The sequence below is a fragment of the Acanthaster planci genome, linkage group LG04 (genome assembly GCF_054643075.1).
Source record: "Acanthaster planci isolate LZ-2023a linkage group LG04, COTS_SCS, whole genome shotgun sequence".
Classification (NCBI taxonomy): Eukaryota; Metazoa; Echinodermata; class Asteroidea; order Valvatida; family Acanthasteridae; genus Acanthaster; species Acanthaster planci.
The window spans coordinates 20,332,512-20,357,077 of NC_141780.1; the positions used below are offsets into that span (position 1 = coordinate 20,332,512).

The 24,566-nt window shown below is 43.1% G+C and overlaps 2 protein-coding genes and 1 non-coding gene across 10 annotated transcripts; all 3 read right to left on the reverse strand.

Moving 5' to 3' along the window:
* Nucleotides 1-603: 603 nt before the first annotated feature.
* On the reverse strand, nt 604-15,256 carry pomt1 (protein O-mannosyltransferase 1). Of its 8 annotated transcripts, none has more exons than XM_087136144.1 (17): nt 15,157-15,256; nt 13,557-13,718; nt 12,624-12,778; nt 11,884-12,030; nt 11,224-11,329; nt 10,066-10,128; nt 9,209-9,302; nt 8,803-8,958; nt 7,475-7,657; nt 6,625-6,755; nt 5,811-5,907; nt 4,401-4,608; nt 3,672-3,769; nt 3,398-3,514; nt 2,673-2,799; nt 1,888-2,065; nt 604-1,262 (listed from the first exon to the last, which is right to left on the reverse strand). In XM_087136144.1, exons 2-17 carry the CDS (start codon nt 13,670-13,672, stop codon nt 1,091-1,093), a joined length of 2,148 nt encoding a protein of 715 aa, XP_086992270.1. In that variant the 5' UTR covers nt 13,673-13,718; nt 15,157-15,256; the 3' UTR covers nt 604-1,090. The 8 variants fall into 8 exon arrangements, with proteins under 8 accessions (XP_086992270.1, XP_086992268.1, XP_086992269.1 ...); XM_087136142.1 differs by having other exon boundaries at nt 10,066-10,131; nt 13,557-13,674; nt 15,116-15,208; XM_087136143.1 differs by having other exon boundaries at nt 10,066-10,131; nt 13,557-13,674; nt 15,157-15,204.
* Nucleotides 15,257-15,762: 506 nt separating this feature from the next.
* slc25a3 (solute carrier family 25 member 3) lies at nt 15,763-24,434 on the reverse strand. The gene is made up of 8 exons (XM_022249234.2): nt 24,301-24,434; nt 24,000-24,172; nt 20,420-20,541; nt 19,845-19,997; nt 19,315-19,523; nt 18,920-19,092; nt 18,535-18,645; nt 15,763-17,418 (listed from the first exon to the last, which is right to left on the reverse strand). Exons 1-8 carry the CDS (start codon nt 24,411-24,413, stop codon nt 17,252-17,254), a joined length of 1,221 nt encoding a protein of 406 aa, XP_022104926.2. The 5' UTR covers nt 24,414-24,434; the 3' UTR covers nt 15,763-17,251.
* On the reverse strand, nt 17,795-17,989 carry LOC147799473 (small nucleolar RNA SNORA53). Its single transcript, XR_015425127.1, has one exon. It is a non-coding gene; the product is annotated as a small nucleolar RNA SNORA53 (small nucleolar RNA).
* Nucleotides 24,435-24,566: the final 132 nt, after the last annotated feature.

A 24,566-nucleotide genomic window follows, 5' to 3' on the forward strand; every position in this document is an offset into this window, starting at 1 on the left:
TGAATGCAACAAACTGCAGCATAGCTGACATGAGAACCCTCTTGAATGCAACAAACTGCAGCATAGCTGACATGAGAACCCTGTTGAATCCAACAAACTGCAGCATAGCTGACATGAGACCCCTGTTGAATGCAACAAACTGCAGCATAGCTGACATGAGAACCCTGTTGAATGCAACAAACTGCAGCATAGCTGACATGAGAACTCTGTTGAATGCAACAAACTGCAGCATAGCTGACATGAGACCCCTGTTGAATGCAACAAACTGCAGCATAGCTGACATGAGAACCCTGTTGAATGCAACAAACTGCAGCATAGCTGACATGAGAACCCTCTTGAATGCAACAAACTGCAGCATAGCTGACATGAGAACCCTGTTGAATGCAACAAACTGCAGCATAGCTGACATGAGAACCCTCTTGAATGCAACAAACTGCAGCATAGCTGACATGAGAACCCTGTTGAATGCAACAAACTGCAGCATAGCTGACATGAGAACCCTCTTGAATGCAACAAACTGCAGCATAGCTGACATGAGAACCCTCTTGAATGCAACAAACTGCAGCATAGCTGACATGAGAACTCTGTTGAATGCAACAAACTGCAGCATAGCTGACATGAGACCCCTGTTGAATGCAACAAACTGCAGCATAGCTGACATGAGACCCCTGTTGAATGCAACAAACTGCAGCATAGCTGACATGAGAACACCACCAAATGCAACAAAATGCATCCAATGGCATGGGGGGGGTCTTGTGGCACTGTGTAAAGTGCACTGGACCAACACCAGCCATTGCCCTATTGAATGACATGGTGTGATCTGCCACTGATGTTAACTGCCAAACGCAAAAAAATACAAATTTCATCATTTGAGAGTTTCTATTGCATGTAGCGTGCAAAATGTTCCATACGCACGCGCATGTCGATCCTAATGTCTTCAAAATCCTGAAGTCGGTGCCCATCATGAAAAATTGACGCCCCAAATGCTGATGCGGGTGGCCTTCAGTAGAAAGTGACATCATTTGAGAGAGACCGATAAGTCTGTACATTGAAAGGATGAAACGTTCATAGGATAGGGGCTGTTTCAATCTCATCTCTGTACGAGGAAAGCCCATGTGTCCATCCACCTTGCTGACACTATCTCCTCAGCCGTTAACGCTGTGTGGCCGTAGGTAAAAGGAACTAGGTTCAGCCATGCAGCGAGCACTGCACTGACAAATACCACCACCAGGGCTGTGAAAACGTGACGCTGGATGAAGGACCTGGATTAAAAAAATGGAAAATCTGCCAATATTGAGTGGCCAGTAAAGTGTTTTACACCACTTCTTCGAAATGAACCATGTGGAACCTATCTTGATGACCCACCTCAGTAATTAGCTTTATTAGGGCTGGTTCATACGCCGAGTGAATGTGAGAGCGAAGCCATTTGACCACACAAATAATATGCAGGGAAATTTGCCAGGGTTGAAATGGGTTCACATTTTTGCAATTTCACAACACAAATATCTGATTGAATGCCACAAAATTATTTTCTCCCTAAGAAGCACACAGAAATTGGGTCCAGTGTGACACCAAGAACAAGCTGGCATTGTTAGCATGCTTCAAAGTCGGGGACCTAATCTTCCAGCACTGTGAACTACACTCTCCTGACCAGTCACCAAGAGTTAGTGTAAGGGAACTTTGCACTGACTAGGAATGAGTCATATGTCCAAGGGATCATTACTCTGTAATACTTACCACACACGATGGAACTGAGAGATTACAAAACAAGGAGTGCATGGACCATAAATAGGCATAAGGGCGAAATAATGTGTACATATTGACTGTTTTGAGCAGTTAAGTGGAACTCATCACTTCAGGAAGGGCATGTACATCACTTACACTTACCTCAATAGGAGGGTGTAGATCCATTCCCAGGTTGCAGCAAGCAGCATGACCTTACAAAGCAGAGCTGGCAGGTAATGGTGCAAGAACAGGGTTCGCTCCATCAAGAAATAAGGGAGGTAGTTCAGGGCCCAACCCCCGAGGAGGACCACCGATGTCAGGGCCAGCCGGTTCCAGTCACCTGCCGGGAATCAGTCAGGACAGATTCTTTTTAGAAAGTCTGGGACTAGTTTGAGGGGAGGTTTTTCGATAGTACATAGTCACTGCTTCTGAGTTCAAGTCCCTCCTGTTGGTAGATTTAGGGAGGGGGCAACAGGGGGCGTATCCCCTCCTCCCAAAAGGAGGCAAACCTGTTTGCTTTGGAAATATAGAGGAAAAGCTTATTTTTGAAACTGTTTTATTTCCTTTCCTTCTGTGTGTAAAATTTAAAGCTCAAGAATTTAGCTCAATTGCTCAGAAAGAGGATAAAAGGTAACATGAAGAGATTCTTAAATTATTTGAAAAGCCACGAAAAAAGCTTTGGATGCCCCCAATATTTGGTTCTGGATTGACCCCCACTTCTTGCACTTGGAGTCTGGGTCCAAAACATTGGTGTTGGAGCCTGAAAATCTGAGTCCGAGTCCATCAAATTCCGGACTTGAGTGTGGGGACCCAAGTCCGACTTTGAATCTGACTTCACTAACACTGAAAGTGCACATAACACTGTGGCTACCATCTGTCCTTCTCCTTTCTGGTGAATGGTCAAGCCAGACAGTTCAATCATCACTCCTGAATCTGAAATGGCCCACCTTCTCCCAAATCTTGACATTTCCGCCTCCGCCGGATGACCAGGGTGAGGAGAATGATGAGGAATACGGGGATGCTGAGAGTCGCCGCGCACCATGTCACCGGGTTGCCGAGGAGATATATTTGCATCTGAGAAATGCCAAAGTAAATTCAAACTTTTTGAGGATTAAATATACTGGCAAACCCGTAAACAAATTACTTAAGGTACAGCTTCTTTTCAGATGGTGGCAGAAAAACAATAGGATCATCATAAAAATATCTTTTTTCCTCTCAACATTATCATAACCAAAACGGTGGCTTACTGAAAGAATGCTACCTTTGTTTTTACCTCTATCATATCTGCGGCTGTGTGTACCTTTTTTCTGAGCATTAGTCAATAAAAGACTTCACTTATCCTGTGACAGCAATTAGCCAAAATAAGTATGATAACTTGAGCAAAATCACGTCAATTATGACCAAGAAGGGATGTGGCCGCAGACGGTAAACTTAGCATCGGTGGAGGGGGAGGCTCATTCACAGGGCCGCGCCCTTCCGAGATCACAGCAACTGGTACTTATGGGGTCGTTCCTCTTTTATGCAAACTGAAATATTTTGATCAAAATTCTTCGACTGTGACACTTTTGCACCCCTCTATTACATCATTTTTGTGAAAGTGGATTTTAGTGATGGAATGCAAGGTTGTAAATCTACTTTATCAAAGATACTGGCTTTGGCTTTGTTTTCTTACATTGGAGTCCTTTTGTATCCAGAATGCTATGCCCCGTTGGGTCAGGGGCCAGTCCAGGGGCGCAGACCGATACCGATGCTCGAGCTGAATCTCAGAATTTTTGGTGAACATCTTCATCTGATAGAAATTTCAGAAGAGAGAAAAATCATGAAATCATTTGCAAATCGAGAAACTCACTGAATATGATTTCTACCTCTTGATTTAAACTCTAGAGGTACATCCAACAAGACATGGGCAGAAACGTTATATCAGGAAGGATTTACAGTCCACTCGCCTGTAGCTCGATGAATTTCTCCCAAAAGTTCAGCACCTTTGTTTCATCAGAAGGCTCTACCTGAGGGTGATGCACCACTGCATCACCATTCTCTGAAACTTTACAGAAAAATAACGGATGCGTCACTCACAAAATGCTGGATCAAAAACCAACTGACATCAGTTTGTTGACTGAGCTATGATACACACCAGAGTTTCTAGAGTTGCCATTTAGATGTCGGAACTCAACAAAAATCCTCACGAGTTCTCACAAGTCAATCATGAGGCAGCCAGTTTCAGGCTAGGTCATAAGCTTTTCACATCAACTGTGACAAAGGCATTCCTTTCAATCATCGTTCCGGGAGGGTAACAAGACTGGTGATTTGACCGTAGACTGACTGAATCAGCGCTCTGTGACAACTGTAAAGGGTCATTTGAGGCCAAGTTGATGACTATAGTAAATGTATTTAAGCAACGTTACCCAAACAATGGATGCATGGACCACCTAACTGACCACTTAGAATCTAGGGTTTGAGACCACCAACGCAACGGGAGATGCCAAAAATGGCAAAATGTGACGATGGGATTTCCAAAAGTAGTTAATCTTGCGTAATTCAAGTGGGACAGCACTGTGTACTCGTAAAAAGCAACTGGCCAGTGGTCAGTGCCCAAACCTGCCGACAACTTTCTCTACGCAAGATCAAACAGCGCCCTCTGTTGTTCAGGTTCCAAGTCCACTGGCACTCCTCACCCGCGACGTACTGGTGCTCTTCCACATTCCAGACGTTGTCGTCCTGGTGCACGTCACGATCGGTGGCCATCTCATACTGGTAGAACCCCCAGTCGGGCAGCTGCTGCCCGGTCACTCGCAGGTACTGGGACGTGTTCACGTGGAGGAACCTGACGTGGGACGACACCGCCTTCCAAGTCTCACCTTCGGTCTCGGCATTGACTATGGCCTGAGGGCAAACAGTTACAAGATGAAATTAGAACATATGTCCAAATAGGGTACCAAAGTGTGATGTCATTTGAACCAGATAGTGTACTGTGAACAAATGGAGTACTTGAGTGTGTGGGTTCTCATGTTAATGCCTTTGTACGCATAATTGTGCGTGGGACGTATTCAGGTCACATGAGCTTTCACAAATAAAGTTTTAACATCAAGTCCTTGCAAAAAAATGCAATAGACATTAGAATACAGTGCTGGTTGCATGTGAAAATGAATGATGGTTGGCATAAACCTTTACTCCAACAGGATGCCCAACTGTAATTTCACCCTCTCCAAATTGAGGCTGCTGTTCACAAGGCACAAGACCAGTCACAAGACCAATCATAAGACAAGTCACAAGACCAATCATAAGACCAGTCACAAGACCAATCATAAGACCAGTCACAGGACCGCAAGGTGAAAAATGACAAAGGAATGCTTTTGTTGCAGTTCATTTGAATAGCCTTGGACTTGAATTCAGACTGGAGGTCTTGTGACAGTCTTGTAGGGTCTGTGATAGTCTTAACCACTTCCTGCCGGGGACTCCGGAATCGGAGACGTATGGTTTATATGGGTGGCCGGGGTCTCCGAACTCGGACAAAGGAAACAGGGCCCTGTAACAAAAGACCATACTCCGAACAAAAGACCAGGCTGCTGGGCATTACCGACACTTTTCACTCTCAAAAGTGGTGATAATCCAGCCCTGTTCTGAAACCGTATACCAGGGTTTGGGGCATTGAGAGCGAGCGGATAACCACTGGGGACAAAAGCTCTCCACCACCGCAGCGATGAGCCGCACAGCACCGCTGCACCCTAATCTGGCCCCTATTGAAAAGAGGTCAGCAGTGCACTAAGCCAGGTTCGTGAACAAAAGACAGTTATACAACACCACACAATCTGGGCTCTGTTTACAAGGCTGCTGGCCTGGCTAAAAAACTCAGGCATCAATGAAGGTCACCTGTCAACTTAGAGTAGTGTCTAAAGATTACTTCGTGCAGCTATAAACAACCATTAAATGAAATGATGAATTTTTGAAGGATTTTGAAAACGGAAAAAATGAAAGTCATGCCGGCCCAGCATCATCAACATTGAAAAATGCCCCGGCATGAAGTGGTTAAGGGTCATAACATTGTTAAAGGTCCACCTGATTAGTTTAGCCTGCAAGCCGCTTACCACTTTCCAGAGGCTCTGTTCTGGCATGCTGATGTTATAATCAATGTAGCCTGAAACCTCCATGAAATGTGGTAACACCGGGGCAGCGACATCATGACTGAAGGAAGGGGGGAACAAAAAGTAACACTTCAAGCTCTCGTAATTTTCCGAGAAATTTGGAGGTAAAATTGTTTGGTTTAGCTGACAAATGTTAAGTCTTTGCAAAAGTTGAACTCCGTCCATGAGGACCAAAGTAGAAAAACACGAAATCTAAAACTTTTTTTGGGGGGGGTCTGGTGATATTTATACTCTTAGTGGTGTTTTAAATTTCAATGTCAAAGGGCAACAATCTTTCCAAAGCCAATAATCCAAAGAAATCCTCTCTGTCTAAACCACTAGAAAAACTGAACATGTCCCTGGACTCAGGGCATGGACATCTTTCTTTTGAATCCTGCCCATCCAAAGCATTACATCTCACTCAATCAAATCAGTTTACAGATCTACTAATTTTCATGATTCCTTTGTGAACAAACGTAAAACTCAATATGGGTACATTTCAGTTATATTATTTCCATCGACCCTGTGATTACAGTGACACTATCAGAGAAAAAACGCTGTTTACGGAATCACAACAGATCCAGAGAAGCAATTATTTTCTCTAAGCCCATGGACAGTTTCCTTGTTCTCCAACCGACTGAGACACCATCGTGGCTGACCTCGGTTTGGAGGAGAATTTTTTATTCATTTTCATTTTATTCCATCTGCAGATATTGCTGACTTAAAAACATTTGAAAAGACGATCATCACACATCAAAACTTTCACATCGTGACCAACCTGTTTAGCACCCTGCCTGTTTTTCCATGGACCAGCTGAACGATGTCACCGTTTTTTATCTGCTTGGGGGGGTCACTGACCCCAATGAAAGAGCTTCCAGGGTTTTTAACAATCCACCAGTTATTCATGTCCTAAGTTGAGAAGGAAACACGAGAAATTATGAATCCCTTAAAGAATACAGGGGTCACCTAAATATTGCAGGTGGTTTTTGCAAACCTAATTTTGAACAGAAGATGGCACCTGAACTTTTGATTTCTGGGGATGTGGTAGCCTGGAATCTAAATGATCTAACTCCGCACAGGTTATGAGTTTTCAGATAAAAGACTGGCCTGTAATATCAAACAGAATAATAAATGTTTACATTTGTGCATATACATGCAGCGTAGTTTGGAAACAGGTCGTTTGAGGACAAAAAGACGGAGAAAAATGCTGTGAAGTGAGGAACGTTTGCAGGACAATATCCAATCTATGGACCGTGAGCCTGTAGTGGAAACACTTTGCTCACGCCTATCCCCGAGGGGAAAATATCATGAATCGAGACATCTTTGTGAATTTTTGTGAATAGGCAGGCAGTAGGTTACATTACGTTCTTTTGTCAGGCACAAAGTTGTCATTACCTTCTGCAGTCACATATGGAGGGCAAAATTTGCCAGTAAGTTTCAATATTAAAATGGACTTTGATGTTTATTTCAAAACAGCAACCACTCCACTGGTCTCCGCCATGATGCACATGAAGAACAGGTTATGGAGTGCCCAAGGCATGGCAAGAATGTCAAACCCTCAGGGAAACACTGCTAACGTGATGGTCCCCTTGGGCTGTATGCTACATATGAGAGAGGGGTGCACATACCTTGAAACCGTAGCATGTGACCTGCTGTTGACCCGAGCTGCCTCGCCCACTTTCGTACATGATGGGATAGTTCTGGGGGTGAGAGTGCAGCCAGCACATGTGGTTGTGGGTATGGCGCAGGGTGACCTGGGAGCCATAGACCACGAACAGTGGTTGACCTCTGGTTATCAGCGACAGGCCTCCCTGGGGGAAAAAGATGAGTTCTAACTCTAACCCTTCAAATCCTTTGGAAATCCATCAGACCATTTGATATGAGATTCGGGATTTACATCAGATCCAGGATTATAGAAGATCCAGAAAATTAAGATTATGGCATGATGCCTCATCGTCACATTTCATTGGTTCCCTATAAAAAAATGAATGATAGTGTTGCCTGCTCATCATGTGCCTAAAGTCCATTCCACAAAAATATTGGGTTAGCTGACGGGGAGCCCAGTTTTGGGCACATAAGCTTTATACCCAAAACCGCAGTGGCGGTCTCAGCTGTCTCCCGGTCTCAGGGGTCCCTCCTGACGTAGCCAGACATATCAGCACGACACAAGCACGGTCTGATTGGTCTTCCGTGCTGAGATGTCCGCATGACTAACTCGCACGGTACTATAAACAGTGCAATTATCTTTGGTGTAGGCCTATGCACAGTACATGTCAAGTACAACGTGAAGCATGCATGGACTGCACTGCTCACCACACTAAATGGACGACTTTTCCCTTGCTGTGCGCAGAGATGGCATGATGTATTTTTACCATATTTGGTAAGGGGGATCGCTGAGACAGGGAGACAGCTGGGACCGCCATATCGGGGAGCATGAAACCGGACAAAAGAGCTGGGCCTTATAACAAAAGACCATACTGGGAACAAAAGCCCGAGCTGCTGGGAATTGCTAACATTTTTTTCAGTTGTCAATGGCAGGGGGAATCCGTCCTTATTTAGAGACAATGAAATACTTGGGTATCAATGAATGTTGTCTGTCAGATTAGAGTAATCACCAGACAGTTATTTGTGTGGGTGTTAATGTCCAGTAAATGAAACTATGATTTTCTGAAGAATTTTGAAAACGGAAAATCTTGAAAATCTCCCGGTTTTACGTCAGGCGACTTCAAATTCCACCCGGCAGCAAGTGGTTAAGACATAAAACAGCTATTAGCAGTGGTAAGATGTTTAATCTAAGGAAATTTACTCTGTGTTTAGAAGTCCCTAGATTAAGGTAAATTCTGACTAGTTGTGTCAATTATTTTCTTTCAGTAGGCGCTACAAAAAAGCATCATGAATACAAAAATAAGAAAATAACAGGCAATCTGGATGAACCCCTACATAAGAATGAACTCACCTCCAAGCTTGCTGAAAATGCACTTGTCATCTGGTTGTCATGGGGACCGGCCTTCCTGAGCACGCTCAGATGGACATAGAAGATACCAAGGTACATCAGGAGGGGTAGGATATTCAAGAGGGACAGGCGGGCAAGAAAATGGCACAATAGAGTTTTCTGCACAGAGAAAGAACAATATCATAATGACAGAGCAAAACTGGTTACACAAATCAGCTAACGGAACAAGTAATTTGTTACATATTTCAGCGGGGAAAACACACTTGAAATACTTATCTGAAATGCAGTCCATGATTACTTTGAAATTCAAACTTTCAAAGTAAAATGCATTACAATAGATTGCCCCAGTTGAATAATATTATGCCCAGAAGGAAAAGGTGATCGGTAAATTTGACAAAAATTTGCTCACCAACGAAAGAGACTTGTCGCCAATGAGTTGCCAGTAATCATAGGCTACTATCAGACACACAAGAGACACCATGAAGATGGAGGAATACTTGACGCTGCACAGAGATAAAAGAAAGAACACATTTTAGAATCAAACTACAAAGGTAAATACATGTGAAATATTGGTATGTTATAAATTATAACATATCTACAACTGTGACCTTCTCTGTTAGATAAGACCATCTTTCCAGTAATTTTTGTTTCAGTTTGCATTTGAAAGACCAAGCTTAGTTCGTTATTTTGAAGTATCACTCCTTTTTGCAAGTGATGAAATGGAAAACATGGAAAAAAAAGTGGGTGAAAAATGTTGACAATTCCCATTGATTTCCATGGTGCAAGATTCTTTTAAAGGCCAGTTACTCAACAGGGTGGGTCAAAAATGGGCTCAAAGGTTTATGAAACCACCCAAATCTAACTCTGGTGAGAAACTTGGGCCTTGCATAAGGAAAGTTAGGTGGGCCTAAGGCTACTTTTCATAATTTGCATCTGTGCGCCCCAGGTTCAAATCCACAATGGCTATCATACGGATTCAGTATTTCAATCTCATCTTTATTCTGCTGAGTTCCCCTCAAACACTTCCCTGGGGTTTTGCTCCTGCCTCAAAAACTAAAAATCTTTTCACTGCTTTCTTCCTAAAAGTTTCACGAGGCTTGTGAGCTACGCTTCAAAGGCACTTTGGACGAATACTGGAGTTTCGGGTTATATTTTGTCCATTTGTACAACTTTTATCCTCGTTATCCCAGTTTGAAAAAAGAATACTTTCTCCCAACTTTCCTGATTTTCTACGCTAAAGGTTAGGGTTACAGAACCTAATCTTACCTGACAGCGCACGTCATGGTTACACCCAATGACAGCATCCACAGCCACCAAGAGAGACTAAAACTTCTAGACCAAAAGTGACAAGAAATATTCTCAGTTTAATTAATATCTTGCAAATTAAAACATCCACATAGTCAATGAAGGAAAGCAATCTTATAAAATTCACAGCAGGAGGGCAATTTTTATTAGAGCAAAGTCAAGGCCCTTTGTTACTTTTGCATATTCCATTCTTGCAGCAGTGGAATGTAAAATTCACATCTCCCCACCCATTTCCAAGAGCCCTGAGATGCTTTCTATCCACGTGAGTGGAGTCATATGACTAGTGAAGGACAGCCCTGGCAGTGTTCTCCATGAGGGGTTTTAGCAGGGCAGCTGCCCAAACCCAAATTTTAGACCACCCCGCCAAAATTCTCACTGCGCTGCTATTTTTTTCTATTGGATTTTCCCTATTCTCCACCGTTTTCACAGTTTATCTAAATGGAAAGAAGTTTACCATCGATGGCGAGTTCCAATCAGTTAAAAGAAAATGCCCCAGAAAAAAATCTACTTATGATGACCTCCCAATAACAATCTTGCCTTCATTTCAAATGGTTACCATGAGCAAATTTGATTTGAGGACTTGGAAGGAAGTACCCAGGATTTACCTCAGATTGCACCACAGAGCATCTACAATCCCAAATTCCCAGGGGCCCTTGAGTGGACCCTGGACCCCACGTTGTAATGGCTTCGCGCTCCGCTCTCGAATTGTGTGCCGCCCTGCTATAATTTTAGGCTGTGGAGAACACTGCCTGGACTGAGTCAAACGGCATTTAATCCCAGAGAATAGAATGACTCCAGTAAGCCCTGCCTACTGCGCACGTGGCCACTGAACGCATGCTTTCCTCCAACGTAACACTACGTGTTCCACCCGGGTGCATCATACATGTATGCACGCCTATCGGACATAAATCTGGAATACGATTGGTCAGAACACAATGTGGGACTTGATAGATCTACTGTTCTGTATCTGCAAAATGAACTTATCACCTCCAGCAGTTCAATGATCTCTCGGTGATTACGGAACAGACTGTACATAAAATGTTACGTGCAAATATCCTTCGGATGGCGGCTCATTCTGATATCGTCTGTAAAAGGGACACTGCCACGTAGGGCACTGACCTGACAATTTGCCTGAATTTTAGCAGTGACAGCAAAGCAGAGAATGTGAAAAACAACAGGATGGTGTCCAAAAGGATGAACCGCGACTGGGTGATCAGAGCATTGTCTGCAAAGAATGATAATAAAAAATTTTAAGAATGGAAGGCGGGTTAATTCACAAGCATCCCAGCTGGTTACAAATTCAGAAACAAGAAGGCAAAACAGAATACCAAACTATGAACAAAAGAGAGAAACATGCTGATGTTTCGTCAAATGGTACAACTCCAGAAAGGACCCGCTTTGTTCTGCTCATCCGTCAGGCAGTATACCTGCGTTAAAGGTTTGCTCCAAATAAGATTGAAGATGGAATGGGAGACTATGAGATGCTTGGAGGCAGCAGACAAACAGGTCCTTTTTGCCAGTTCTGGGCATGTGCGGTAGTTAGGAGCATGAGCACAACTGTGGAAAAAGAACGGTTTGTCTGCTGCCACCAAGCATCTCAGTGATGTAGATGTGGTGTGTACAGTTTCCGTTCAATAAACTGTCGTACCTTGTGCGCTAAGTCTGTGCACTGTATGTCACTATCATGTATGCATTACTTCATGGTACATCCCAAAGAAATGTCAACGTCAGATCACCTGAGTTGCTACGATGGCATTCAAACCTTCCCGAAATTCTTACCAAACAATATCAGGCCGGCTGCCGACAGCGCTGTCCAGTCAGAGTAGCACATTTCAATCAGGACAAGGTAGACCAGGGGAACCAGCAGGCTTCCACACACAGCAGGCAGGAGCCTCAAGTGCCAAATGGGCAGGTCACAAGGATATTCTGGGGGACAAAGAGATGAACTGCATGAGCGGATTTCGTCGGTTTATGCACCCATTCTGGCCAATGACAGTCACCGTTTGACAAGCACCATGATGAGGAAATAAAAAAAGTAAGCTCTACTTGCTCACTAGCAGATGGAGTTTAGGGCAAGATTTCAAAAGCTATAAATCAACAATATTCTGCTTACCAGATCTCTGTGCAAAGCAAGAATGAGCAGGGGAACCAGTCTCACGTTATGCACTCTACACAGTATTTTGGCTGGTAGCCGATTCTTGCTGAGTGCATATTTTCTGTGCTAAGCAACCTAATTCTGTGTTTACAGGTATATCCAATTCTGTTGTCCACAGTGCAGTCTATGTTTTGGCTCCATTGGAAATACACAAAGACGCACTGACAATAGACACAGCCGGTACATAGCCTCTTGAAGCCTGGTTCAGACAAGAATTAAGCAGTTTCCTTTATCTTACCTTTGTCCGTTTACCGACCTACTGTCCATGTTCTCCAGTTTTTGTGAACACCTATAAACCAGTTCGATATTTGACACTTAACTTGATGTTCCCCAAGCGCCGGACTACAACACTTCAATATCTTACCATCTCCAATTCTCTCAAAGGGGTAGCTGGCGTTGGTACCCGCCAGGTAACCGGTACCCGCTAGTAGCAGCTTGCCCAAGGGAGGGTGGATGTCAAAGAAGAAGGTACGATGGAGGTACAAGTTGATAAACTTGCCGAAGTGAAATTCGTCAAAACTGTGCAACGTTGCAAACATCGAGAGTGAAGGAGCATAGTAGAATTACGCAGCAAACTCTTGCACTTCAAAATCTATTGTTCATTATCTGTGTATCATAAAGACTGAAACAGGACACTGAGTAGGGGAAATAAGGGGAATAAATTTGGGGAAATAAAGCCTGCACTAGTCTGTCAATGAACCTGGATGAATCCAGAACAAAGTTATTTGGGGGGGGACCACCGAAATTTGAAGATTTCCTTACTCTCAGATTTGTCAGGTGTGAGGCTAAACTCAGGGGATTTCTATATGCTTCAGGAAAAGAGGAAATGACACATTCCCTGAACAACTGTCTCTCTCATGATCTCTTTCAAGGTTTGCTGGTAGGAGGGGATGTCCCATTTTCCCCTCCCCCCTCATCCACCAATGTCAATGAAATGCACTTGTCCTACATGTGCAAGTTTCTGTATTGCAAAGGATCATCCAGGTCACTGTAACATTTCTGTAGACCAGTCTTAAGTAGGGGATTGTAAACTCGCCCTTTAATTAATTACAGTAGTAACACTGTGCCAAGTCTTATCCATGAGAAAGTCATGTCTGGAAGTTACGGCTGAAAATAATGTGTACACCTATGAAAGCCACTGGGCCATTGCGGCTGCATCCACTGCCCACAGGTTTGTGTGTTACCCCATGCCACAACCAGTTCATTTGGACAGATGTTAACCATGTACACCTACAACAGCTGACTCTGCTGTACTGCCCTTTTTGGTGATCTTGTGCTGGGTCTGATATCAACTTACACAACTGCTCTAGGTTCTTCAAGACGCCACATTCTCATGACGAACGATGCCAGGGTCAGCCCCAACAGGGCCAAGTTGATTTCCATCTTCATCGTGAAGACTGCTTTTTTCTCCATTCCTGTGAGTCGTTGAAAAGCACCTGATGAAACCTTTGAATTTGACCTTTAAACAACAAACATTGCATGACAATTACTAGAAGCATGCCTATCAACTCTGAAAGTAGGCCAGGTTCATACAGAATGGAGTTCTGCATCCAGCTAACACAACAGATTTCCTCACACCTTGCATATTCATCACATTGGAGTCCGTTCAGCTTGGGAAAAAAATGAAATTGTCTGAGGAAGTTGTTTTCAGGTTTTGTTATTGAAACTTGTTGGTGCTCACAAAACTGGAAAATCACGGTGGCAGGATATGGAACTCATTCGACAGTAGCTTTATATCCGAGCTGTAGACTCACATCACTTGACTTGGACTCAAGTCAGACTCGAGTTGCTATTTTTGTAACTCATGACTTGAATTGTAACTATCAGTTTTTGACTTGTGACTTGACTTGCACATTTTGACCTCTTACCAATGCAAGTCAGAAAACTACTCAATCGAACCCAGTCAAGTTTTTAAATTAGGCCTATCAACTTACACCTACTGCTCTTAGAATAATCAGCATTTAGTTCGCGACTTCTACTTCGGTCTTGTCTGCCCAAGGCCACATCCGAATCACTTGGCTGTTGCTTGAAATCACACATCACATGATTTGACTTGTACTTGGTCAAAATGACTTTAATTATGACTTGCATGTATTTGGACCAAATTGACTTGTGACTTGACTTGTGATCAAATGACTTGTGACTTGACCAAATGACTTTGGATTTGGCTCAGACTTGCAAAAATTGACTCGTGACTTGACTTGGACTTGCAAAAATTGACTTGCTAACACCTCTGTTTAACATATAGTTTGGGCATGACAAGTGGTACAGCAGATTCAGTATTATTTTACACGGAGGGGAGACGCCTTGCATTTTTATGGGGGGGGGGGGGAATCATTCATGAAATTGGTGAGAACCTGAAGATAAACTAGAGCATGAACATTTCGTTATCAGGGTGAAAATTTCTGTCTTTAAAACTAGCCAGTAATCCTAATTTTTGGACACCTCTACCCTACCTGTTTTGTGCACTCAAGTTTTAGTGCTTTAATTCATTTAAAAATAGGGCAAAATGGCCTAATTTTGATTTTGCCCCCCAACCATTCATTGACCATAAAATCTAATTATCGTCCTTTAATGACACCTTTTCATTCAAATACCTAAAACAGCACTATTTCACAGTACATTTCATTGCATTCATTTCTATGTTGCTGTAAAAAGGCCTCATGATCATTTCCCAAATCTGTCATGATTGTGGGGTCCGATCGCTCTGTGCATCCATGCTGTGTGGGAGAGGAGCGGACGCCGGACCCCACCACAGTTCTGGGGGTAGGTTGATCATTCCCTGTCGATACAAATGGAGCCCAAATGTAAAATAGGTTGAACAACATCCGACCTTTGTTAAAATACTAAGCAAACCTTGATTTGTAAAAAACACTAGGCCTTGGCCTATCTCTCACTTTCCTATCCTCCCTGCAGAAACTAGAAGTGACTGTTGTCTTCGTCCGTGTGTACGCTCTGTAAACCACTGAGGGCGCTATGCAAACTTAACGGCGCGGCCACTTTCATAGATCAACCTATTTTTCATTGGATTTTATAAAAATGTCTGTGGCTATCTGGACGACGAACACGCCGCCTGAACTCAGCCTTAATATTGCAATCATTGATCTTATCATCACAAAGAAATATTGTGCTATATTATTCAGAGCGGTGGTTGCAAAATTAAAAAATGTGAAAAAATGGCCTAAAAACAGTGGAGGTGTAGTCGGCCCCTTGCATTTTCCCCCCATGCCCCGGACCACGCAGTATACAGCAACAATGCTTCCAGCGCAGCGAATTCAACATCGACAGCTATTTAAATTCAGTTTGAGATTTGGAACGGTGAATCGATTAACTGCCGCCATGGCTGCCTCAATAATGTTTCCGCGTTACTTCTACGGAGCGGTAAACTTTAATACAGTTCAAGCAAATCGACATATTCTTAAATGATGGGTGACGTAACCACGAAATACGTGTAGTAAAGGCGCTAGGGGCATTTAAATGACAGAGAAGTGTTTCATACTCTATTTCAAACTCAATTCCTGTTTATTCAGTTGTAATTCCGCAGATCCTAATATCAAACACATTTTTGTAGTGACGTTTTGTCCGTATTCAACCTTTTTCGGATAGGGAAAACGGGTCAAGTGGTTGCAAAAAGTTCACGCATCTCCAGCACATTATTCTACAATGCAAGCTCTTTACACCATAAATATTACAATAAAATAGTCAATTACAGTCACAAACACGGCAATTACTGTATTAAAAATATTTCACTATCCTCAGCAAATGACTGTACCGATGGCTTGCCGTTCTTAGAGTGTTACTATAAGTTAGTGTCGGGTGAGGTACATGTATTTAAAATGTGGAGGAACGGAAAGAGATGGAAGTTATATTCAGACTTCACAAAATGTCTGATGCCAACAGTGGTCAACTGCAGATAAAAATGTTCAACTTTGCAAAAATTGAGTACATTTCTACTCCAGCATGAAATGCGTGAATTCCTTGAAATGTGAACCAGCCTTTGGTGTGTTCTACCCACTTAACAAAAACTATGCCCGAAACACACACGCAATCGTCCCTTCCACTTTTCGCATTTATGAATTCTTCAAAGTTTACTCATGCTGTCTACAGCACTTACGCTGACCACTCAGAAAGTTCTTTTAATAACCTCCAAATGAAATGAATGTGTACGCAAAAGAGACAGGAAAACACAACACACCTTAAAAACCAAGGAAAGAACCACAAACCATGACAGTTTCAAATGAAATGAACATAAAACATCTTTTCCTAGCAGACCAAGGCTGGAGACTGGGTTGAAGGTGATGAACTGTACAACTGAATTTCTTGGGGGAAAATTGAAATAAAGTCTGGGAAATACGACATATTTGAAATGGTTTGCATCACAATACATACAACAAACAAAGAATCAATGTAAAATACCATACACGAGGCACGCGAGTATTACGGAAATGAGTAACAGCTACTGACCAAGAAGGTGGCCTGTTTTTGTGAATTATATTAATCATGGAAAATCGGAACCTTTTCTTGGGGGAGCCTAAAAATCTCACACACCAATGCCGATTAGAAACTCAATTCAATGAGTCACACTGGAATATGGAACAAAGAGTTCAAATGAAATCATTAAACTACGAGGAGAAATGCTCGTCGGTTCAGTGAAAAACGTCTTGAACAATCTTGTTTTCTAAAGCTGTTGTGAGGTCATGAAAGTTGTGAAAAAATGTACCAGTTAACATGCAGTTTTGTTTTTGAATGATCACTTAAACTAGAACACCTGTCAAGGCCGACTGCTGCAGATTATTATCAGCGGTCACAAACGCCACATTTCTAATTTTACTTTGTTCCAACTTTGTTGAAGTGACTAACCCCAGTGGATTATTTGACTGTGGCTCAAACTATTTGACTATGATTTCTAATTTCATTACGTTTCTGATCTGTTGTCTTTATTTGCCAGTATTCCCCCCCCCCCCCAATCTGGCCGGACGTGTCGTTCTGGTTTTAGTTGCCCTCCTTGGCGGCCAGCTTCCTCTTGAGACTCTCGGGCATCTCGGGTGGTGGTGGGCGGGGCAGCTTGAAGTACACCTTGACAGAGTCGTAGATGAACCACTGCAAGGCGGTCAGGGTACCGATCATGATGATACGAGGGAACAGACCTTTCCACAAGCCTATGGAGGATTGAAGAAAAAAAAACCAGTTTGTAAGATGTGACAATATCCCGGTTTATGCCTATTTATAAAGTTTTCACTATACCTCTCTCGGGACTTGGGCATAAAATTTCAGCAACATGTTGCCAAACTCCGAGGTGTAAATTGCTTTGGAAAGGTCAGTAAATTGAAATCATGATTTAGTGGTCACTTTGTGGTTCAACTTCAAACTCTAACACCGATACAGATGTCCCCACCACAAGCCTGGCATTGTGTGTAATCAATCGACCAGACTGCCTCGGAGGCATCCCACCCCTCCCCCCTTCCACAACTACACAGAACATGTAGAGTGAGAGGGTAGGCCCACCCCAAGGTGCGGTGGGTAGGAGGGGAGGGTTAGGTCTGCTCTGCACACCATGCACTGCCGGCTCACAGCGGAGGTATTCTACTCTCGCACACCAATGACTCAAGCACTCCTCACGGAACACAACAGGGACAGTGTTGCTGAACGGCCCTGAACAGGGAGGGAACACAGAGGGCGCTCCCCCCGCTGCCACAGGCCGTCCGAGGAGCGGATCTAAGGCAGTGTGCAGTGTAATGCAACAGAAGCATTTCGAAAAAGTCAACATCAATCTAAAACAAAGATCCTGATGTCACACCACTTCGAAAATGTTAAAAGCACGGGAGCCGGTGTAAGGCCGTGCTGTCGGGGCAATCCTTGCGTATGAATTGATGCTCTCGACTAGAATCAATTTTCAGCATGCATTGTTGAAATATCCAATTAGCTCCATGTGAATTGACATGTGACCTGACTAGTCATTCAAGTTTGCCACAGACCCTGCAACAAACTTTGGAAAGGTTTGTCAATATGACTTTCAAATAAGTACTTGGCTTCTCTTTTTCCGTCACAACTATTAACTGAAAAATAAGAGAAGTAATTGAAAAGATGGCTTGGGGTCAAATTGTTTTGTTTGCAACTGATGATAAATTCAAAGCGTCTGTCCAGAGTTTAATTTTTGTTTAAGTCACACGAGAATGCCTCAAGGATGTTGTCATTTGACTCAATGTGGCTCAACAGTGGTCATGGAGACCACTTTGCCAAAACTTCAAAATACAAATCTTTAAATCTTTCCTTACCAGCCATGCCAAGTTTTCTGGCGGCATCCAGGGGTGTGCTGCCTTTGTCCTGGTTCAACTTGGACACCACGGTGTCGGCAGGGTGAGAGACAACAGCGCAGAAGACACCAGCTGAAAAATGAAAGGGCCGTTCGACCATTTTTAAAATCCAAGCAAAACAGAGACAAATTCAGATCGAATGGGGAGATCCGTTAATGCTAAATTTTCAAGAACCCTTCAAAATTCCCTACGTTTTGAAAAGTAGAGTGCAGTCATATGGAAACTAACAAGCCTTTGGCGTTGATAAAGAACACCTCCATTTAGAAAATAAAACTCCAACCAGGAGTCACATTAAGCTGAACTCGGAACTTTCTCCAATGACCACAAGGCAAAACTTCTCACGTACCGATGTAGCCAGCCAGGAAGGTGATGACTAGCTGTTCGGGCTTAGAACACTCCGAGCGCGGCTTGGGCACCACATACTTGTACAAGAACTCAACGGTCCGCTCAAAGCAGGCAAACTTCATCATGGTGTAGGGGATCTGCCGCAGCCAAAGAGGGGGCAGACCCTTGTAGAAGCTGCATGAACAAATAAAAACCAAAGTCAACCACTGACCAAAAAAGGAGGGATACCTTAGTTTCAACTCACAGGTGGACTCCTCCCCCCCCTCTCGACCGGCTTAGCCATCATATTGTGCTTGATGTAACTCATCCATCGACCCACCCACCCAACAAACCACCCCCGACGAAAGTGAAAATCTTGGGGGGGGGGTGTAGTGAGTTGAGGAAGGACGTCCTTACCCTCTGATGCCTTCCATGGCCCACAGCTTGGGGACACCCTCCCTCAGGGTGGACGCAAAGCCCGGCTGTGTCTGGACCCGCACCTTGACGGCCTCCATGGGTGCAAGTGCGATGTCGGCAAAGAACTCGGCGCTAGCCGAGGCAGCCAGGTACAGCGATGTCCGGTACAGGTAAGTCTTCTCTTCTCCTAGGAGCTTGCTGTAGAGTGCCTGTGATGTAGGGAAAAAAAGCACATCAGCTTGGCATAGTGGTTCTATCCTTGCCTTACTCCTCTCTGGCATGGCTTTAGTTCCCAGCCTCGTCCACCACGGATTGGGTTTTCGGTCCCTACCTGACCCCATGGGTTTTAACCTCTATATTCTCTTGAGGTTACCCTCCAACGTCTGAGACTGTCACTGCTTCTCATTCTGCTGTCTCCCTAATGAATGTCTCATCAACCCCAAGTTTTTATCAACTGCACTGGCTTGGTATTCAAATGAAAAGTGGAAAATTCTCGAGCGTTTTCTGTACTGAAGCTAAGAGAAACTTACCTTGAACACCTCATAGAAGCCAAACTTGCAGAGGCCCTGCATGGAGTAGCCGATGGCGGTCGGGGCCCAGCCCTTGGCCAGTGCCCGGACACCCTCCTCTCTCACTGTTACTTTGAAGCCATTGAAGATGCCTACGTATTTCACTGGGTCGACCTAAAACCGACACAATTGTTGGACAAGTAAGCAAAAGAACCTACATGTACTTTATAAAGAGACAGTGGAATCTTCAATGCGTCCGTTCCAAACCCCTCGAGGGCCCTGCATGGCTGAGCAGCAAGAGCCAAAGGCAAATTGAGGAGAGATGGGCAGTTAATGAGTACATTCCTCTGGCTTGGTCAACTTAATCAGGGCAGTGTTGATGTATAAGTAGGACATGGGCATATACGTACGTAACCAACACAGCCCAAAGATAGAAGCACATTTTGTTAATCCGGCTGCAAAGGAGCAAACATGTGCCCCGATCCTACCCATTCAAAGACAGGCCCAACTGACGCTATTGGCTAATCCAACTCACATATCTGGAGTTGCAGTGACCCCCCCACTCTCACATTCCAGGTTAAAGAGACACCACTCACCTGGATACGGCATTTGACAAGATCTAGAGGTACAACAGCTGTGTGGGTTATCCCACAACTGAGGATACCACCGAACCCGCATATTGCATAGTACTTGGCCGTTCCAAACTCGCAGCTGGTCTCTGAAGACAAAGAAAAAGAAAAAAAAACTGTCCCTTTTCACAACTCTGCCTGTAATTTTTGCTCATCAATCTTGGTCCACTGAGTTTGCACTAATGCTAACACCTTTCAAAAATAATAATAATTTATTCATTTATAGAGCGCAAATGTCATATAGATATGTTTAAATGCGCTGTGCAAATGATGACATTAAGCGTAGAACAATGAATATATTCCAACGTGGTTGAGCCGATGGCATACAAGGGTGCCTCAGGCAGCCACCAAACGACCCACACTCACCGACATCAGTAACGAGGAGACAATAAGAAGCAGTTAGTTTTTAGAATGCTGCCCCCCAAAAATTCTACCATGACACCACAAAGAGTATAAATGTCAAGTAAGAATGAGAGGAAACAAATGACTTTAACCCTAACCGCCAAGCATATTGTTTGGCTTACAGTATTCAGTACTACAAAATACTAAGTAATAGCCTTAGCCTGAAGGACCACGCTACAAATTACTACTTCTGGCTAGGTTACTTCCATTGTTACTTGTACAGAGAACAAGAAAGCCACGCATTCATAGTGCCACAGCGCTGTATGGTACATTGTCTTTTCTGTTGTATTTAATGGCTTCAGAGAACAATGTGGTCATGTCCTCTCACAAGTGGCAGCACTGATTACTACATTTTACTACAAGTAGTAATTTGTAGTATTATGTAGGGTTAGGGTTAAAATCTCTCTCTGACATCTTGCACAAAAACAAGGGAATTCACAAAGGAATTTGAAAAATGATCTGTGTCCATTGGTTGAGTGCAGAGCGTTGTGAAAATACTGCAGCAACAAACTTCATTTAGCTTGACACAAATTGTATGGCTTGCCACCATTTCTTTCTTTTTCTAAAACCCCCCCCAAAACTAAAACTAACACAAAAAACTAGTTAAATGTAAGCACCGCAGTATCATAAGTTATGATAAAATCTGTGACTGTAAAGGCTTCCTTGAAAGTAATGTACAGTGTAAATAATAAATAACAGACAGTGCCCAGAGAAGACAAACACGCTCACAAAAGCTACACAGAAGTGTAACGGACACTAAATGTTGTGGTGGCACTTTATCATTTGCATTTGCTGCAATGCTGTGCCAACTCAATTGGAACTATTTTTTTTTTCATAGGCGAATCACTGAAATTTCCGCACAACTGAAGCACACGAGGGACTTTATGAATCAACCCAACCCCGACCAACTTCCCAGGAAGTCAGAAATTGCCCACATGGGGGAAGTGAGTCAGCGCAGGACGGCAATGATGGTGAGCCGCACGCGTGCAGAGGGTCTGAGGAGTGAGGGTGAACTGAATGTGAGACAAATTTGATCCTTCTACGATCTGTCAGGGAAAAATATTCAACTGAGGGAAAACAAGCTTACAGAAAACCAACTCTCTATGTCAGCGTAATGTGCAACAGAAGAACTGCTTAATTGTCATTTTAAAATCCCCGAAACAACAATTACTACTTATAATACACATTAATGTATTTCCACACACAATGTTCTAATTGCTTTCAAATCAACTCATACCTTGGACAACTTGTAACTTGGACAACTCGTACCTTGGACAACTTGTAACTTGGACAACTCGTACCTTGGACAACTCGTACCTTGGACAACTCGTACCTTGGACAACTCGTACCTTGGACAACTCGTACCTTGGACAACTCGTACCTTGGACAACTCGTACCTTGGACAACTCGTACCTTGGACAACTCGTACCTTGGACAACTCGTACCTTGGACAACTCGTACCTTGGACAACTCGTACCTTGGACAACTCATACCTTGGACAACTCATACCTTGGACAACTTGTAACTTGGACAACTCGTACCTTCATGTTTGCAATTTGGCGGCGACTTTCTTGCTCTTCCTTTTCATCATGTTTAAGATCAAATTTGACAAACATATCACAGAAACGTTCAAAATCTCCAAGAGAGATCTCGAGCACCAGCATGATTTTTCTGTTCAGTGCCTTCCTTAGTAACAGTCTTTTCTTGGGGGGGGGACTTCATTTTATTCTTATGGCTCTGGGAAAATGTTATTGGACTTTTTCATTTTGTGTGGGAATGACGGCTTTGTTTAGTAACTTTTTTGGGGGGTATACTTAATAAAGCTTGTTATGTCTTGATTTCTTATGGAAATGTTTCTGGTCTCATTTTTCATTTTTTTTTGGGGGGGGGAAGTGGTTGCCTTCCTTCTTAAAATTCTTTTTTGGGGACAAGTTACAAGTGACAATACTTTACAAACTTTGAAGTATTTGAAAACGTGACATCACTCCATCATCACAGTGGACTGCTAGGTGAACATTCCGAATTGCATGCAAGACGTCGGCACGTCTCACATTAATGTCACCCCATTGGCGGGTAGAGAAGGCAGTGTAGTCAAAACGGCAAATTAGGTGACGAACACATGACTAAGAAATCAAATAATAATAGCTCTGAGCAAGCTCTGATTCCTGTGAAGGTGCGAGTTTCTTGTACGCAAAGGTACAAGTTGTCTTTACTGGAAGTACGAGTTGTCCAAGGTGCAACTCGGCGAAGGTATGAGTTGGCACAGTTATGTTGAGTTGATGGTACGAGTTGTCCAAGGTACAAGTCGACCTGTTCCCTTCTAATTCAGAGTACTTCTTTCAACACCTCAACCACTTTTCAATCCACAACTAGGCCTAACAACTAGTATAAGCTAATCTAATCTAAGGTTACAATAACTTATATCAACACAACATTTGCAGTGAAGTAAAAAAGTTAATCACTGACAATGCACTGCTTGTTCTGCCAGCAAAAAACAAACAAAGGTGGAATGGTACAATTTAGCATGTTTCCAGCGTAATTTGTTCATTAAAAGCAAGCATTTGAAAAGGGTTTGGTAGGCATTTATTTTTTAGTACTTTGCAGAAAGTTTTCTTTACTTTTTAAGCCATTCTTAGAAAGGAAATTTTGCGAGTGCCATTTCAAGCAGTGGATTCCGTTTCAAAGTGTTGTTCCGCGAATTCCGTCCGTTTTCCGCCACTGTGGAAAATCATTGGCTCTACTATACTACAAAGTTTCCATAGGCCTAAGTTGAAACAGGGCTTGGGCCGAATGCTGGACATGAAAGGGCAAAAATACTTTTCATTCAAGCAAAATCATCAATACGTGGTATTCTGTCAAGCTTTTTGAACAATTTTGTCGGAGAATGGGGAACAGAGTCTAAAAGTTAGTCAACTCTCCAAACATCAGCATACACAAAGCCTACTGCATACACTGTAGGCCCCCTATGGGGAAACCGCACCGCAGGCTTAGCACAGTTCCTTCATTCATGTCATTGGCGGGTCGTTCCATGTGCTCGTCTAGTCACACGGTAGGGCTCTGCCTAGCCGGTTTTAAAATTTTGTATCAAGATGTTCTTCAATAGTCATAGTTCTACCTGCAATAAAGGGTATGATTATGTACCAACCTTCGTCTACACTTGCAAGCTTCGGCGTCGTTATTGTGGTTGGTAGATTTTGTGATAAATTTTCCGATGGAAGTGTCGGGGCACCATCACCTTCACATCGCGCCGTCGTGATGAACGGGCTTGAAAAATGGTTGCGTTTAACAGTGTCAAATAATGCCGAAAACATCTTGATTCTGGAAACAAAACAAATATCACAGAAGACTAAAGAGGAAATTTCAACTACGTTCCAATAAGGGGGTACAACTTTTCCCCCAAACCGAGTTATTTTACATTATTCGAAGGTGCGTGGTCTCCCACTTACCGGTTCCGATCGCGTGGATTTCCAAAGAACATGGAAGGAATATGACGTAATTTCATGACGTAAAAGATGCAAAGATACCATTGGCTGAAACGCCCGATTCTCCCATCATACATATTTAACACAGCCTCGATCAAACCATTTTAGTATAATTTATGTAGTTTTAATTTTAATGGTGATTTGATTCATTAGAAAATATTAATAAAAACTATTAAAGTAGAGATAATGAAACAAGTACTATTTGCTTTATATTTACCGTCATATAATGA

What these genes read in the sequence shown, in the direction of transcription:
- pomt1 (XM_087136142.1), bottom strand. Translation starts at nt 13,672, where the DNA reads ATGGAGAAAAAAGCAGTCTTCACGATGAAGATGGAAATCAACTTGGCC. An exon ending in AGAAATTCATCGAGCTACAG is followed by an intron (nt 3,515 to 3,671) that starts GCGAGTGGACTG and finishes AATTTCTATCAG; the next exon opens with ATGAAGATGTTCACCAAAAA. An exon ending in ATCTACACCCTCCTATTGAG is followed by an intron (nt 1,263 to 1,887) that starts GTAAGTGTAAGT and finishes TTTTTAATCCAG; the next exon opens with GTCCTTCATCCAGCGTCACG.
- slc25a3 (XM_022249234.2), bottom strand. Translation starts at nt 24,413, where the DNA reads ATGTATGATGGGAGAATCGGGCGTTTCAGCCAATGGTATCTTTGCATC. An exon ending in GCTTGCAAGTGTAGACGAAG is followed by an intron (nt 20,542 to 23,999) that starts GTTGGTACATAA and finishes CTTTGTCTTCAG; the next exon opens with AGACCAGCTGCGAGTTTGGA. An exon ending in CAGAAAACTTGGCATGGCTG is followed by an intron (nt 17,419 to 18,534) that starts GTAAGGAAAGAT and finishes AATCCTCCATAG; the next exon opens with GCTTGTGGAAAGGTCTGTTC.